Raw genomic sequence first — 14,462 nt, forward strand, 5'->3', positions numbered from 1 at the left:
TAATAATAATAAATAATAATAATATGACGTCATCACGTTTGCTTTTATATCGTAACATGTTATGACGTTGTTAGATTAAGTCCGATCTTTTCACCCCTCTTGAAGAATATTCCATAAAAAGTAAAAATGGCAGCTGATACAAAATTACATGCTTTTTTCCCTATGCGCTCTCAGCAAAGTCGATATAGATGACATGGTTAGCATGGTATGTGGAATCTGTGTCATTGTAATGGTTTTTTCAAATTTGCGTCTGGACAAACTTTTAGAGGAAATCTAACGGCAATTAAAGGTAGGAGAGTAATTTTTCGTAGTTGTTAAAGGGACACACCCTAGTTTATTTGTTAACCATTACGGCGTTGTTTTTCGCTATTAAACCCCATTTTTCACAAATAAAATTGCACTTTACTTACATTTTATTATTTAGAATACACATTTCCATTCACCTGAAGTACTTTTTGGTAATCCTGATGTTTGTAAAACCACGAAATGCATTTTTTCACAAAACGTGTTGTCGAGAAAAAACCGTTAAGCAAGCGAGGTCCAATCTATTTTTAATGTCACAGACGTTGGTATATCACGTGACCGTTATCATTTTGGTTCGGTTTGTTTTCTCGTGCACGGTTCGCGCAATCAACATCCGATTTGTTGTTGTTCATTTGTGAGATTTTTCTTCACAGTTCGTGAACATTTTCAGCAACAATAAAGTTCAGACAAGTAAGTGTCTCAATACAAAACGTTACAAACCCTTAAAACCAATAATTTTGCTAAGTCTTACGATATCTGGAGAGGGGATACAACCAGGACAGAACAGTTGGAACATGTCCAGGAGAGGTGAAACGAACGCACCCCAAGTCTGTGAAATTTGTCGTGATAGGCATTGTTGTGCTTCTACCGGTGACATCAGAATACTAACTTTCAAAATTATTTCAAGCAATTGGGACATGGTGATTCCCATGGTATTTATTGATATAAAACCTGCTTTTTCACTCCATTTGATAAAAACGTGATCTAAGTGTGTTACAGCTTTGTAGATTAACCAAATTATAATTTGTTTTCGCTGGATGGAACTAGGGTGTGCGGCTTTAACAATTTGGTTCGGACAATATATGATAACCATATCACCAATATCGACTTCGCCGAGATCGCATTGGGCAAAAGGCATGTAATTTTCCCCTCAATGAAAAATATCCATTTTAGGGGGTTAAGAGCAATTAAAAAATGTTGTTGTTGAAAATAGTTCTTTAAAATGTATTCCATCAGTACAGCAAAAATCGTTATCATTCTTGTCATATTTATAAAGTGTCTGCGGTCCCTAATCTAACTTTCCATATCACATGTATCATGATCATGTCACAATTTTGTGCAGAGTATGAATACATAGCCGGGGTGAAGTGACTTCCTTGCAGTTGTGAAACGGCAAATCGGGGGAGGGGGCCTCCCAAAATTAAAGATTATTTTCAGATTTAGGTTGACATCACCTAGTTCAGAGAATCTTGCTCCATTAGTTTCCAAAACGTTTACTAATTACTTCCAAAATGGCTACCGAAAAACTTTTCAAGCACATGCTCTGACGTCACATATATACAGTGGTACTACTAAACATCGCTACTGGTATACTGAACTGTAAACAACCATCTAATGTGAAACTACTAATCTTAGATCTAATCATCATAACAACTACATTATGTAATTAACCCGGGGAAATTCTCATTTTTTTATGCCCCCCCCCCCCCCCCATTTATGTTACTATGGTGGAAAGTGTATTATTATTTACTTCTCTGCTACCTAGTGAGCAGCGTGGGCGTGTACTTACACATGTACTTCACACAGATTGCAGTAGTGGTTCTCGATTACGTGCTCGTGTTTGTCGCTGTCAAAGACGGCCAACGTCCGCTGAATGGGTTTCTTTAACACGGCCTCGTGTGCTGGGTTGATAGACGTTGTAATTATGACGCACAGCACGTACACAACACTCGCCAAGCCGTTCACCTAGCCATACGTCAAGAATCATGTCACATACAAAACATTACTCCCACCCTTGCTAGACGGAGGAGAACTCAGTGGAATGAATAAATGAATAAATGAATGAATTGACGAGTGAATGAATAAATGAACGAATGAATATTTACAAGGTTTTATACTCCGGTAATGGGCACCATTCCCCATTATTTCCCTTAGGCTATGTCGTTTTTACATTCTCAGTTTTGAAGTACGGTACAAAAAAACAGTACCAATCTAAATGCAACTAATTTCTTTTTTAAAAATAATATCTGACCTAAAGACATATTTTAGAAACGATAGAGGTTACGCTTGACAAGCACCCCCTTCCCTCCCCCATAGCGTTTCGTAATTCAAAATAGATAATATAAATTTGAATAAAGAAGTCAATGTATAGAATTAGTTTTAAACTCTCATTTAGCTTAATAAAATGTTTTTGAAATGAAACTGAAACTTCCTTTATTTTTCGTAAAACGACGCTACAATTCCTAAAGTCAAACCCATGGGTGTCAAGTCAAATGTTAGAAACACACACACGCACGCACTAGCGCACACGAGAGAGAGAGAGAGAGAGAGAGAGAGAGAGAGAGAGAGAGAGAGAGAGAGAGAGAGAGAGAGAGAGTCCATACTGTAGAATAGTACACAAATGGTTGTTCTTTGTGTATATGTCACCACACCTAAGGTCCGTAATCACTCCCTAAATAAGTAAGGAAAGATAGCACTGTAATATACAATATGTTTTCAAAGGATACAATGTCGTCCCCAACCTATAGGAAAAAAATAACACTGTAATATACAATATGTTTTCAAAGGATACAACGTAACATATGGCTTGCAATTCTTCTGAAAGTGAGGGAACAATCATTCCAAAGTTTATGAGTAGGAAGTAGATTTTGATAACCCAGGCAATGATTTGATACTCGTGAGGTGGACGCGTCCATCCATTACGTCGACATCTTACATATCGAGTGTCTGCCTCGTCTGGGTTAATGGCAGGCATTTCTGTTAGTCCTCACTAAAAAACGAGTTTACAGTCCAATCAACCACACAAAATATAACTGATCTAAGTACCCCTCTAATGATTACCTTACGTTAAATTCCCCGCTAATGATTACCATATGGTAAATACCCCTCTAATGATTACCATATGGTAAATACCCCTCTAATGATTACATAGAGCAGGTACCCCTCTAATGATTACCATATGGTAAATACCCCTCTAATGATTACCATATGGTAAATACCTCTCTAATGATTACATAGAGCAAGTACCCCTCTAATGATTACCATATGGTAAATACCTCTCTAATGATTACATAGAGCAAGTACCCCTCTAATGATTACCATATGGTAAATACCCCTCTAATGATTACCATATGGTAAATACCCCTCTAATGATTACATAGGGCAAGTACCCCTCTAATGATTACCATATGGTAAATACCCCTCTAATGATTACCATATGGTAAATACCCCTCTAATGATTACCATATGGTAAATACCCCTCTAATGATTACCATATGGTAAATACCCCTCTAATGATTACATAGGGCAAGTACCCCTCTAATGATTACCATATGGTAAATACCCCTCTAATGATTACATAGGGCAAGTACCCCTCTAATGATTACCATATGGTAAATACCCCTCTAATGATTACCATATGGTAAATACCCCTCTAATGATTACATAGAGCAGGTACTCGTCAGTGTTCCGTCTAATGATTACCATCTAGGGTAAGTATCCTTCTAATGATGACCTTAGGATGAGTATCCTTCTAATGATTACCATGGGGTAAGTATCCCTCTAATGATTACCATATGGTAAATACCCCTCTAATGATTACCATATGGTAAATACCTCTCTAATGATTACATAGAGCAAGTACCCCTCTAATGATTACCATATGGTAAATACCCCTCTAATGATTACCATATGGTAAATACCCCTCTAATGATTACCATATGGTAAATACCCCTCTAATGATTACCATATGGTAAACACCCCTCTAATGATTACATAGGGCAAGTACCCCTCTAATGATTACCATATGGTAAATACCCCTCTAATGATTACATAGGGCAAGTACCCCTCTAATGATTACCATATGGTAAATACCCCTCTAATGATTACCATATGGTAAATACCCCTCTAATGATTACATAGGGCAAGTACTCGTCAGTGTTCCGTCTAATGATTACCATCTAGGGTAAGTATCCTTCTAATGATGACCTTAGGATGAGTATCCTTCTAATGATTACCATGGGGTAAGTATCCCTCTAATGATTACCCTAGAGGGTAAGTACCATTGGTCGAAATATTTTAGCGGCCTGCGAAAATCAAATATATGTTAGTTTTTATCTTGCAGCTAGATAGCACCTTAAATTCATATTAAGAATTCATAAATAATTGTTGTGTAACTAATTTGTGGCATTGGAAAGTGCAAATAAGTGGGGTGGCATACACACACACACACACACACACATGCACACAGTTTCGGTGAGCATATGCATTCGCTTCTAAACCATATTAATATTTATAAACAGACAGTTGTTATTGAAATAAAAACATTTCAAAACGCTTCAAACGAGCACTAAACTGGCCGCTATGTAGCAAAGTTTACCACACGTGCGTCAAAAGATGTAGCATGCATCAGCAGTAAATATTGTTAACTATCACTGTGCTACCTGTTTCGGTGAGTAAAACGTTTAGTGGTATAGCTTACAGCCAAAACTTTCCAACACAAAATCTTTCAGTGTTTTGTCAAAACATGTATGCTGTTCAACAAAATTTATGTTGTTCAACAAAACTTGTACTTATGATAATTAATATAAATCATTTTAAATCTTTTAAGGCAAATTACAAAATGGAGTCCTCGAGAATCAATGTTAACAGATAACATTTTTAGAAAACGAATATAATAATTCTGATGTCTTGCAATCGTGTTATAAGTTGAGCAAATGAATAGTTATAATGGTAAAATTGTTTGGTTAAAAATATAACCTGCATTCTGAGTTTTAATAAATATATAAACAGACATCCAGAAAGATATATGTTAAAACACACAAGGACCATACATGTTTGGCAAGTATCTGTAAAGCGACAATAATGTGACTTCAACAACTAGAAAGCAGTACAGCTGATAACAAACAAAACTAGTTTTTAAAATTAAGTTTTCTTTCAAATAACAGTCTTTAAAAATCGTACAAAATAGGTATTAAGAAATCTGCCGTGTTTATAAGTGAGTTAAGTTCAATCTTGCTTTCTTTGGTCGTTTTAACATTATTTTTACAAATATTTCTGTGAATGTGACAGACATTTGTTTACTTTTCCCATGCAAAAATCAACGACAGAAATATTCAAATGTATACATCATGTATCGTCTCGGTATGTATTATGACGCGGCATGTATTTTGGTGCGTTATCTTTAAATAGCAATTGTGCGTCACCAAAGAAAAGCTATGACGTCAAATGCACAAGTTTTTGTTGACGGAAGTATTTTTTATTTTTTGAAGGCACTTTTTTAAAATACATAAACATCCTTCTATCTCCAAATTTTCACAATGAATTTTACTCAGCTGCTGCAATAAACATTGTCGTCTGCTACTAGTGAAATAAACACACCCCAACGTCAATCTATCTTTATGGACGTCCGAATGAGTCCCTTGCCCTGCCCTGAGTGCGCATGAGCGGCAATGGTGGTCAGTTTTCTCGAAGCTCCTGAATATTTAAAGGGACATTCCTGAGTTTGCTGCAATTTTTAAGATGTTGTCGACGAACAGAGACTTTTTAACGATTGTAATTACATATCAAATATATTTTTCTGCATAATATATTAGTGACTGTATATTAAACGTGTTTCTGATCGTTCTAATATTTGTACTAGATCAAATTTGATTTTATTTCCTAAAATATATTTTTTCGTACGTATGAAATTATTTGATGACAAAATCCAGTTTGTGCTTCTTACAAATAGTAAGACGACCAAAAACACATTAAATATACAGATAATGCTATTCTAAAGAAGAAAATATATTTAATATGTAAGTTTAAAGCAGCACACCCTAGTTCCATCCAGCGAAAATAAATTATAATTTGGTTAATCTACAAACCTGTAACACACTTAGATCACGTTTTTATCAAATGGAGTGAAAAAGCAGGTTTTATATCAATAAATACCATGGGAATCCTCATGTCCCAATTGCTTGAAATAATTTTGAAAGTTAGTATTCTGGTGTTACCTGTAGATGTCGCTCGAAGCACAACAATGCCTACGTCACGACAAATTTCACAGACTTGGGGTGCGTTCCTTTCACCTCTCCTGGACATGTTCCAACTGTTCTGTCCTGGTTGTATCCCCTCTCCAGATATCGTAAGACTTAGCAAAATTATTGGTTTTAAGGGTTTGTAACGTTTTGTATTGAGACACTTACTTGTCTGAACTTTATTGTTACTGAAAATGTTCACGAACTGTGGAGAAAAATCTCACAAATGAACAACAACAAATCGGATGTTGATTGCGCGAACCGTGCACGAGAAAACAAACCGAACCAAAATGATAACGGTCACGTGGTATACCAACGTCTGTGACATTGAAATGGAAATATCCCCTCTAAAAATAGATTAGACCTTGTCTGCTCAACGGTTTTTTCTCAGAGGCCCGTGCCATTTTATGAAATACGAAAAATGCATTTTGTGGTATTACAAAAACCAGGATTACCAGGATTACCAAAAAACACTTCAGGTGAATGGAAATGTATATTCTAAATAATAAACGGTAAGTAAAGTGCAATTTTATTTGTGAAAAAATGGGTTTAATAGCGAAAAACAACGCCGTAATGGTTAACAACTAGCCATAACTAGGGTGTGTCCCTTTAAACTTTATAATAAATTGTCTATTAATAAACTTTAAAAAGATAATTTTGATGTTTTAAGTTAGTTTTTGTGATAATTAATGAATATAAAATTAATCTTATGGATATAGCCGCAGCGTTCATGAAAATATAAGATGTCATTTTCTAAAGTTAGCCCAAACAAGATGGCGGCAATTTCAAAATGGCTGGCCGCTAATTAATCATTGAAGTTGTATATCTTCCGAAATATAATCCGTAGGAAAGCGATTGTAGTTTGTAACATTTGCTTTTTAATGTGAATAAATTCTTTAAGATTGCTTTTGATACAGTCATATAAGAAAGATCACAAATATTTAAAATAGCCGAGTCAAATGGCAGCTTTTGACATTAAAATTAGGGGATAACCCCACTGTTTTCCAATTTGCGGACGATATCGGTGGTTTTACTGTTGCAAATTTAGTTTTATTGGCGACGCGTTGGCGGAGCGAATAAAACGGTAAATTTGCTACTGTAGGGTTATCCCTATTCTAATTAAAGTGTTTGTTGGTTGTTTTTAAGTAGGAAATTGTCACATTTTTAGTACGAATAAGCATATAAACGTCACCAGCTGGTGACATCATTAGGCAGCCCATTAACAGACGATAGGTGGTCGAACAGTTGGCGGCTCTAATATAGGTGTATAATTTGACATATTTAATCAACTCTCGTGATTAGATAAAGAATAATATGTTCATTTCTGACATAAAACGTCTCATTATTTAACAACGTCTGTATGTAAGGTCTCACTACACAGTTTACTTTCGGGTGAGAGTTGATTGATCACGGTCCATTATAGTTCCTAATTGTGACACGTTATGGTTCACATATTCACTTCCAGGAAATGGTGAAAAATTAAAACAATATGTGTGTTTAATGGTAAGCCTTCTGGCTGTATTTTGCCCATGTTATTTTGTAATAGTGTGCGACATGGGCGTATAGCGCAAGAGACAGCCAGAGTGAATCGGTTAATGAACCACCTGTTCGGACCGGTACTACAGCCAGATGCGGTCATATAGCAAAAAACTGAGACGGGAATGTTCTCAATTTTGGCGTGAAAATAAATGCTTATATACTGTATGTTCGCAATGGTGTATGTTGTTAGTGCCAACGAGAACCCGTTCTATTGGCAATCTTCATTTGAAGTTTGGCAGTTTAACATGGGTTTCAATGGCAGATGACATCTGTGTAGTGAGACATAATATGAACGCTACAGAAATTGTCCACATGGTCTACAACAGCTCCTTGATCAACTAGATATGTATTGTAATGACAACAATCTTACTATTAATTTAAATAAAACAAAAATTGTTATTTTTGGTGGCCAAAGTACAACAAATAAGCTTACTTGGCATCTCTCGGGCAATAAAGTCCCAGTTGTAACAAAGTATAAATATTTAGGGGTTGACTTTACTCAAAATGGAAATCTTAAAGAATGTTCCCGATCACTTTGGAGCTAAAGACTAGGTTGTTTTTACAAGATGCAGAAAGAATTCTCAAATGTTAACCTACCAGTAGACATTTCATACCAGTTATTTAATTCTCTTGTTGAGCCTGTCCTTTTATATGCCAGTGAAGTTTGGGGTGCCCAGTTCATATCATTAAAATATTTGGAAACTTTCCTGCCAGAGAAAGTGCTTTTAAAATTCTGTAAATCAACACTACAGGTTAATAGTCGTACCCATAATTGGGCCTCTAGAGCTGAGCTAGGTTTGTACCCACTCCTGTTGTCTGTGGTAAAAAGAATGTTACATTTTTACTCCCATATGCAAACTACGGACAACATTATTTTACAACATGCTTTCTCTGAATGCACAAGCCTTGAAAAGAAAAATATTGGTTGGCTTCATAAATTATATTATTACATTGGTGTGTTGAATCAAAAACGAAGCACTGTCAATTATCCCATTCATCTTATAAATATAATTAAAACTAAGTATCACAATATTTTAAAAGAAAACCTTATAGAGATGGATCCAGTAATAAGATGCGAACGTACAAATTATATAAACACAATATTCAACTAGAGCCATATTTATTACACTGTATACATCCAGAACACCGTAAAGCTTTTACTAAATTACGTCTCAGTGACCACAAATTAAAAATAGAGATTGGGCGCCATACAAAACCCTTCACTCCAATGGAAGAACGTTTATGTGACCACTGCAATGTAATTGAAGATGAATACCATCATATCATAATATGTAAGAAATACAATAGTCAACGTGTCAAATTATATGCATATCTAACTTTCCATAATTACCTATTTAAAAGTATGAGTATGCAAGAAAAATTTATATATATTATGCAAAACCAAAATCCGTGCGGTATGCAAATTTGTTCACGATTATACATGTATTGCCCATAATTAGTCCTTATTTAGTAATTTTGTTTGTTTCTTGTTAATGCATATGTTTTGCATCCAGTTCCGTATGTGGAATGTTTATATGCAATAAAGTTTTTATCTTTTTATCTTTTTTTAACGTCATTTAAGAATTTAGCGTTATATTTTTGACGTTCATGCGATGATAAACACCAAAACCGTTTTACACACTGTATGAATGTCGTTGCGCGTTAATATTGCCATTATACAAAACTATATTTAAAAAAAAACAATACCTTGACCTTTAACAGTGGGCAGCCCCATCTCAGATATTCTTTATGATCTTAAAGTACAATTGTGCCAAGGTTAGTGCTTTAAACGTGCTTTTATTGACATTGTCTAAATTTGACTTGACCTGACCGTGACCTCTAAAATCGCGTAGCCCCTTCTCAAAACAATTATATGGTCCCAAGGTACAACTGTGCCAAATTTGGTGTTTTGGGCCAACGTGTCACAATATCGTCCAAATCTGGACTAAAGCCACCACACTATATATTAATTTTGTGACATTTCCCTGGACATAGGTAATTTGCTATATTATTTTAAAATCCATTTATATATGAGCATGTTATACTTTTTTCCTGAATTTTAAGAAACATTTGTAGAATAAAGAGATAGATATGACAAATCGAACATTAAATATTAAATATCTGACCTTAAGATACGCATATCTACGGCAAACTGCATACTTTTCGATTTTGTGACATTTCTTTGGACACAAACATATGCAAATTTTTCGAAACATAGCAACGTTAAAGCAGTTTAATTTTTCATACAATTATTTTGCGCAAACAATATGTCAAATATGACTTTATTCAGGAAGAAATGCTGAAACAGTTATTTTGCTTACAATAATGCAGATTCATCTCCTCAAATCTTGACACATTTTGCAGACGTCTACATGTCTGTCTGAATATCTTTTGCTTCCATAATTTGTTTAATTATGTGCAAAGTCATCGACTTAGCAATTACTTCAGTTACGTAATTTTCAAGTGATATTGTGGGCACATTTTCGAGCATTTTTCTATGTTCATAAAAACATTTTCAGCGCTTTTGTATAAAACGTGTTTTGTAAATGTTACCAGTCTACATAGCGTTTTCGACGTTTCGCAATGTTAATGTCTCGTGTAAATAATTAATGTGGATTAATTCATCAGGGGACAATATTTCGAAATCTGAGGTAACCGGAAGTCGGTTCACGTGGTTTTTACCTAGGTAACCAATTGTTCGGTTACGTGAATTATATTTGCGTAACCTGTGGATTACCTGATCGGTTACCTCAAAGTTACGTTGAAATTATATTTTAAATACATAATTTTTAGCTCAAACATAAGTTACAACAAAATACAAAAAAAAATGCTTGCAAATCGAAAGAAGTGACTTGTAGATGTTTCTTTTGTTTTCGTACGATCGTAGGGTTGTAGATTTATTATCATTATTATTATTATTTTTATTATTATTATTATTATTATCATTCACCATTTGCCATCGGGATCGCAAAAAGTAATTTTTAGTTGCCTGTGACGGTACATGCTCTTAAATTTGTTTCGCCTGTGGCGATTTTAATTGTGTTAGAGGGCCGTGTGCAGTTTCATTGCCCGTAGCCCAAGTGGGCAACTTGTTACGTAATACTTCGCGCGATCGGGCATTCCAATATGCACTTAGTCCAGCTGTGGAGGCCATGTGGCGAGTAGTTACGTAATACCTCTGCGAGTGCGGTTTTTACAACCGTGATTGGCGACGTTGGCGTCAGTAAGTCTGACGATCAGAGAGAAATATACCGACTCTAGTAGAGTTAGAATATGAGATGATACGTGAGGTACCGCCTTGTACCCCCAGGCAAAATCCTGATTTATAATAAATAGCTAGTGTTTTAGAGATATCGGGAGAACGAATTAGGAAGGCTCCAGGGGATCACGGACGTCGTCCACTGAACGAAATATATTAGTTCAGACGGGACTTTGGTAATTATATATTTTCTGCTCTGTGTATAACCTTGATGTGATTGATGTGACTTTAAATATTTTAATACTGTATTATACCAATATTCTTTAGACAGTGTCTTCGGTCATCTGACGAAGTAAATCGTATACTTTTTGTTCTAACATTATACGAGTATTTGGTAATATAAAGCTTAGCCAGTCATCCTAGACGACCTAGGTACACTGTAGGTTATTGTCTTTATTGTGATCGGTACCAGTATTAATTCTGTGTTACAAGGTTACTGAATGAGTAGTTAGGGGTAATTAAAAATTAACCCGTTAGGAATAGAGCTGTAATTCCTTTATTAATTAAGTTCCCCAAGAAGCGTTTCTCAATTATCACACGTTACTGAACGAGTAGTAAGGGTTAATTAAAAATTAACCAGTTAGGAATGGTGTTGTAATTCCTTTATTAATTAACTTCTCCTGGAAGTGTTTCTCAATTATCACACGTGTGGGTGTGGTGTAACGATGAAGTGATTCGCATATTGTGTAACTAGACACCTAGAGATTAACTAATTAAGTGATCAGTTCTGAGTTGTTATTATTGCTGTTATTAATTAACTACTACGGCTGTACATTTGTCAGCGTAGATTAATACAGATTCCAAAGTGTATTGTGTTTTTGTTGTGTTTCTAGAGAACTAACGTGCTATATTAATATATACTTTATATAAGATCGTATCTCTGATCATACCTAGAGACGAGCCATACTAGGGTTTAACAGCCTGTTGCAGAGAGATCTAATAGATATACAGTTAGGAGAGATATTTTCATAATCGTGTTCTATTCAGTTACGGGAATTATAGAATCCCCGTGACATTGCCCGAATCTAAAAACCACTGTCCTCGGGCATCGGGCCACCGTATTCTAGAACCTCTGTGCAGCTTGCGGAAGTTAATACTATTGTAAAAGGACTAAATATCAACCCAGTACTGAAACAAAATAGATACATTTGGAGAGAAAATGCCCATTCCATGGTGCATGATTAAACTAATAATTTTCTTTCATAAATAACAAATAAAGGTTACCATTTGTCACTGATATGTAAAATTTAGTATACAGCAATTAAAAAAAGCCCACCAAAAATCCAAACAACAAATGTCCAGTTCCTCTGAACTATAAAACAGGCTACTCATTGGTGCATGTTTAGATTAATAAAAATAAATCTTATAATAACATAAAAAGAAAGATCACAATTTGACACTGATATTTTGCGGTGGCGATGCTACTTTCACTTTATCGCTGGTACTTCTATACTACAGTGACGTTCCAAATGTTTGTTATTTAAAGCTCATTATGCGATGTTAGTATTTGTGACATTTTTGCATTTTTGTTTACGTTAAAACCATTTTCAACCTTTGTAAAATTATAGGCAATCCAATATTATGTCTACATATATTCCTTTAGAGGTAGAATAGCAGCAGATAATTTAGGCGCTTTAGCGGTCCATGCACATTTCTTTAAAACTTTTGGCTCGACTCTATACTGAGTCTTTGGTCGCAAGTTACAACCGTTGCAATATACCGTTGTCTACTGGTTTGCCGCGCATCAAGTATCTAAAAATCAGTCGAAAACATTTGTCGGAATACTAGTAGTATGTCTGCATGAATAAACTTACTGTAATCGTGAAGTCTGAAAGTTTTAATTTCTGAACGTCTACAGGTCACGACGTAACCGATTTGCGGTTCGCGTAAATTCAATTTTGCGTAACCGACACGCGAACAGAACAACGGTTCGCGTGAAATATTGTGCCCTGATTCATGTTATTTAGTTATAAATCAATATAGGCAAATGTTCTGTAATTAATTTGAGACATAAAATATACATGTACGTTCCGAATTATGCTTATTACAGGACATTTAAGGTAATGGGACGCAAACATTATTGTGTAAGAACGAACATAGTGCGTAACGTCAGTGCAGACGACATTGGGATAAAAATAGAAACGATGGAATCCTCAGGGATTCCGTTGTTGATGTAATTGATAAAAAGTAGTTCCGATAATAACATTCTGTTTTTATTTGTTTACCGAAAAAGTGCAGTTTTCACGTTCATGGAAGAATGAACGTTGGTTTTTTAGATCACGTGATAGCATTTTAACCAATCCAAAGGCCTATTACAAAACAGTAATTATAAAATAGAATTATTACAAAACAACCCTATTGTTTGCTTAAGCTATGACGCATATCTGCCAGAAAATTTGCGACCGGTATAAGGGTGATTTTACCACCTGAAATGTTTAGTAGAGATCCAATCAGATTCGTTCTTACAAATGTGTTGAATTAGAATCTATAATATATTGTGTATTAATAAAGGTTTGATTTTGTAACTTGGTTTTTGATGATTAATAAGTATAAAATGTATCTTAGGGATGTAGATTTCATAAAAATTGGCCACCAAGTAATCATTGGAAATTTATATATCCTGAACTCCTACTCTTAGGAAGATGACTCTAGTGTCAAAACCCTGGTTTATGGTAACATCATTGGCAGTTTGTTTTACGGTTAGATATATAGAACATAAATATTCAAAATGACTGAAAAATGGCTGCTTTTTTTTTCTTTTCAATAAAATATATTGTTAAAATTGTGTATTACTAACGTTTTGATGGTTACTAAGTATCAAATGATAACATTTTCTAAAGTTGGCGCAAACGAAATGGTGATTATTTTCATATTTTTTATAATTATCAAATAAAATTGAAAGAGGACTACCTTATGTCATGACCAGCATATTTATGCAATGCAAATTTGTTCTATCCAAGAAATGTTCTTGGATGTCAAGGGCACCAATGAGAGTATTGATTCTTGATCCGTTCAAGGTTGGTGATCTTACAAAGCATCTACACTGTAGAAAACCCCAGTTAAGACCAGAACCGCATTTTCAGTCCATCATCTACAACTGGATAAGTCAAGAGTTTAAAGGCAATTAAAAGCAAGACACATTGACATGACTGAAACATTGCATATCTGAAACAGTCTACCTATAGACTAAGAAAACCCTAATGTAGATTCAATATTCCATTCAACTCCATCATAACTTTTCCTATAGATCATAAGACGATTTGTACAGCACCAAAACTATCTTTCCAAGTGTATTAATACAATGCAAAAAGTCGCCATTTTAATCTACCATTTTGAATATTTGTGACAATTTTTACCTTTCTTTATTAAAACCGATCATAAGGAACTTACTCACCTCCAGA

The 14,462-nt window shown here is 34.9% G+C and overlaps 1 protein-coding gene across 1 annotated transcript in view; it reads right to left on the bottom strand.

Moving 5' to 3' along the window:
* LOC121387693 (palmitoyltransferase ZDHHC11-like) overlaps positions 1-3,007 on the bottom strand; it is a 51,086-nt gene extending 48,079 nt beyond the window's left edge. The window contains exons 1-2 of the mRNA XM_041518883.1: positions 2,816-3,007; positions 1,814-1,989 (exon numbers count right to left, since the gene is read on the bottom strand). Coding sequence (XP_041374817.1) covers positions 1,814-1,989; positions 2,816-2,998 — 359 coding nt within the window. The 5' untranslated portion in view covers positions 2,999-3,007. The remainder of the gene's footprint in view (positions 1-1,813; positions 1,990-2,815) is intronic.
* Positions 3,008-14,462: the final 11,455 nt, after the last annotated feature.

The sequence above is a fragment of the Gigantopelta aegis genome, chromosome 13, assembly GCF_016097555.1.
Source record: "Gigantopelta aegis isolate Gae_Host chromosome 13, Gae_host_genome, whole genome shotgun sequence".
Lineage (NCBI taxonomy): Eukaryota > Metazoa > Mollusca > Gastropoda > Neomphalida > Peltospiridae > Gigantopelta > Gigantopelta aegis.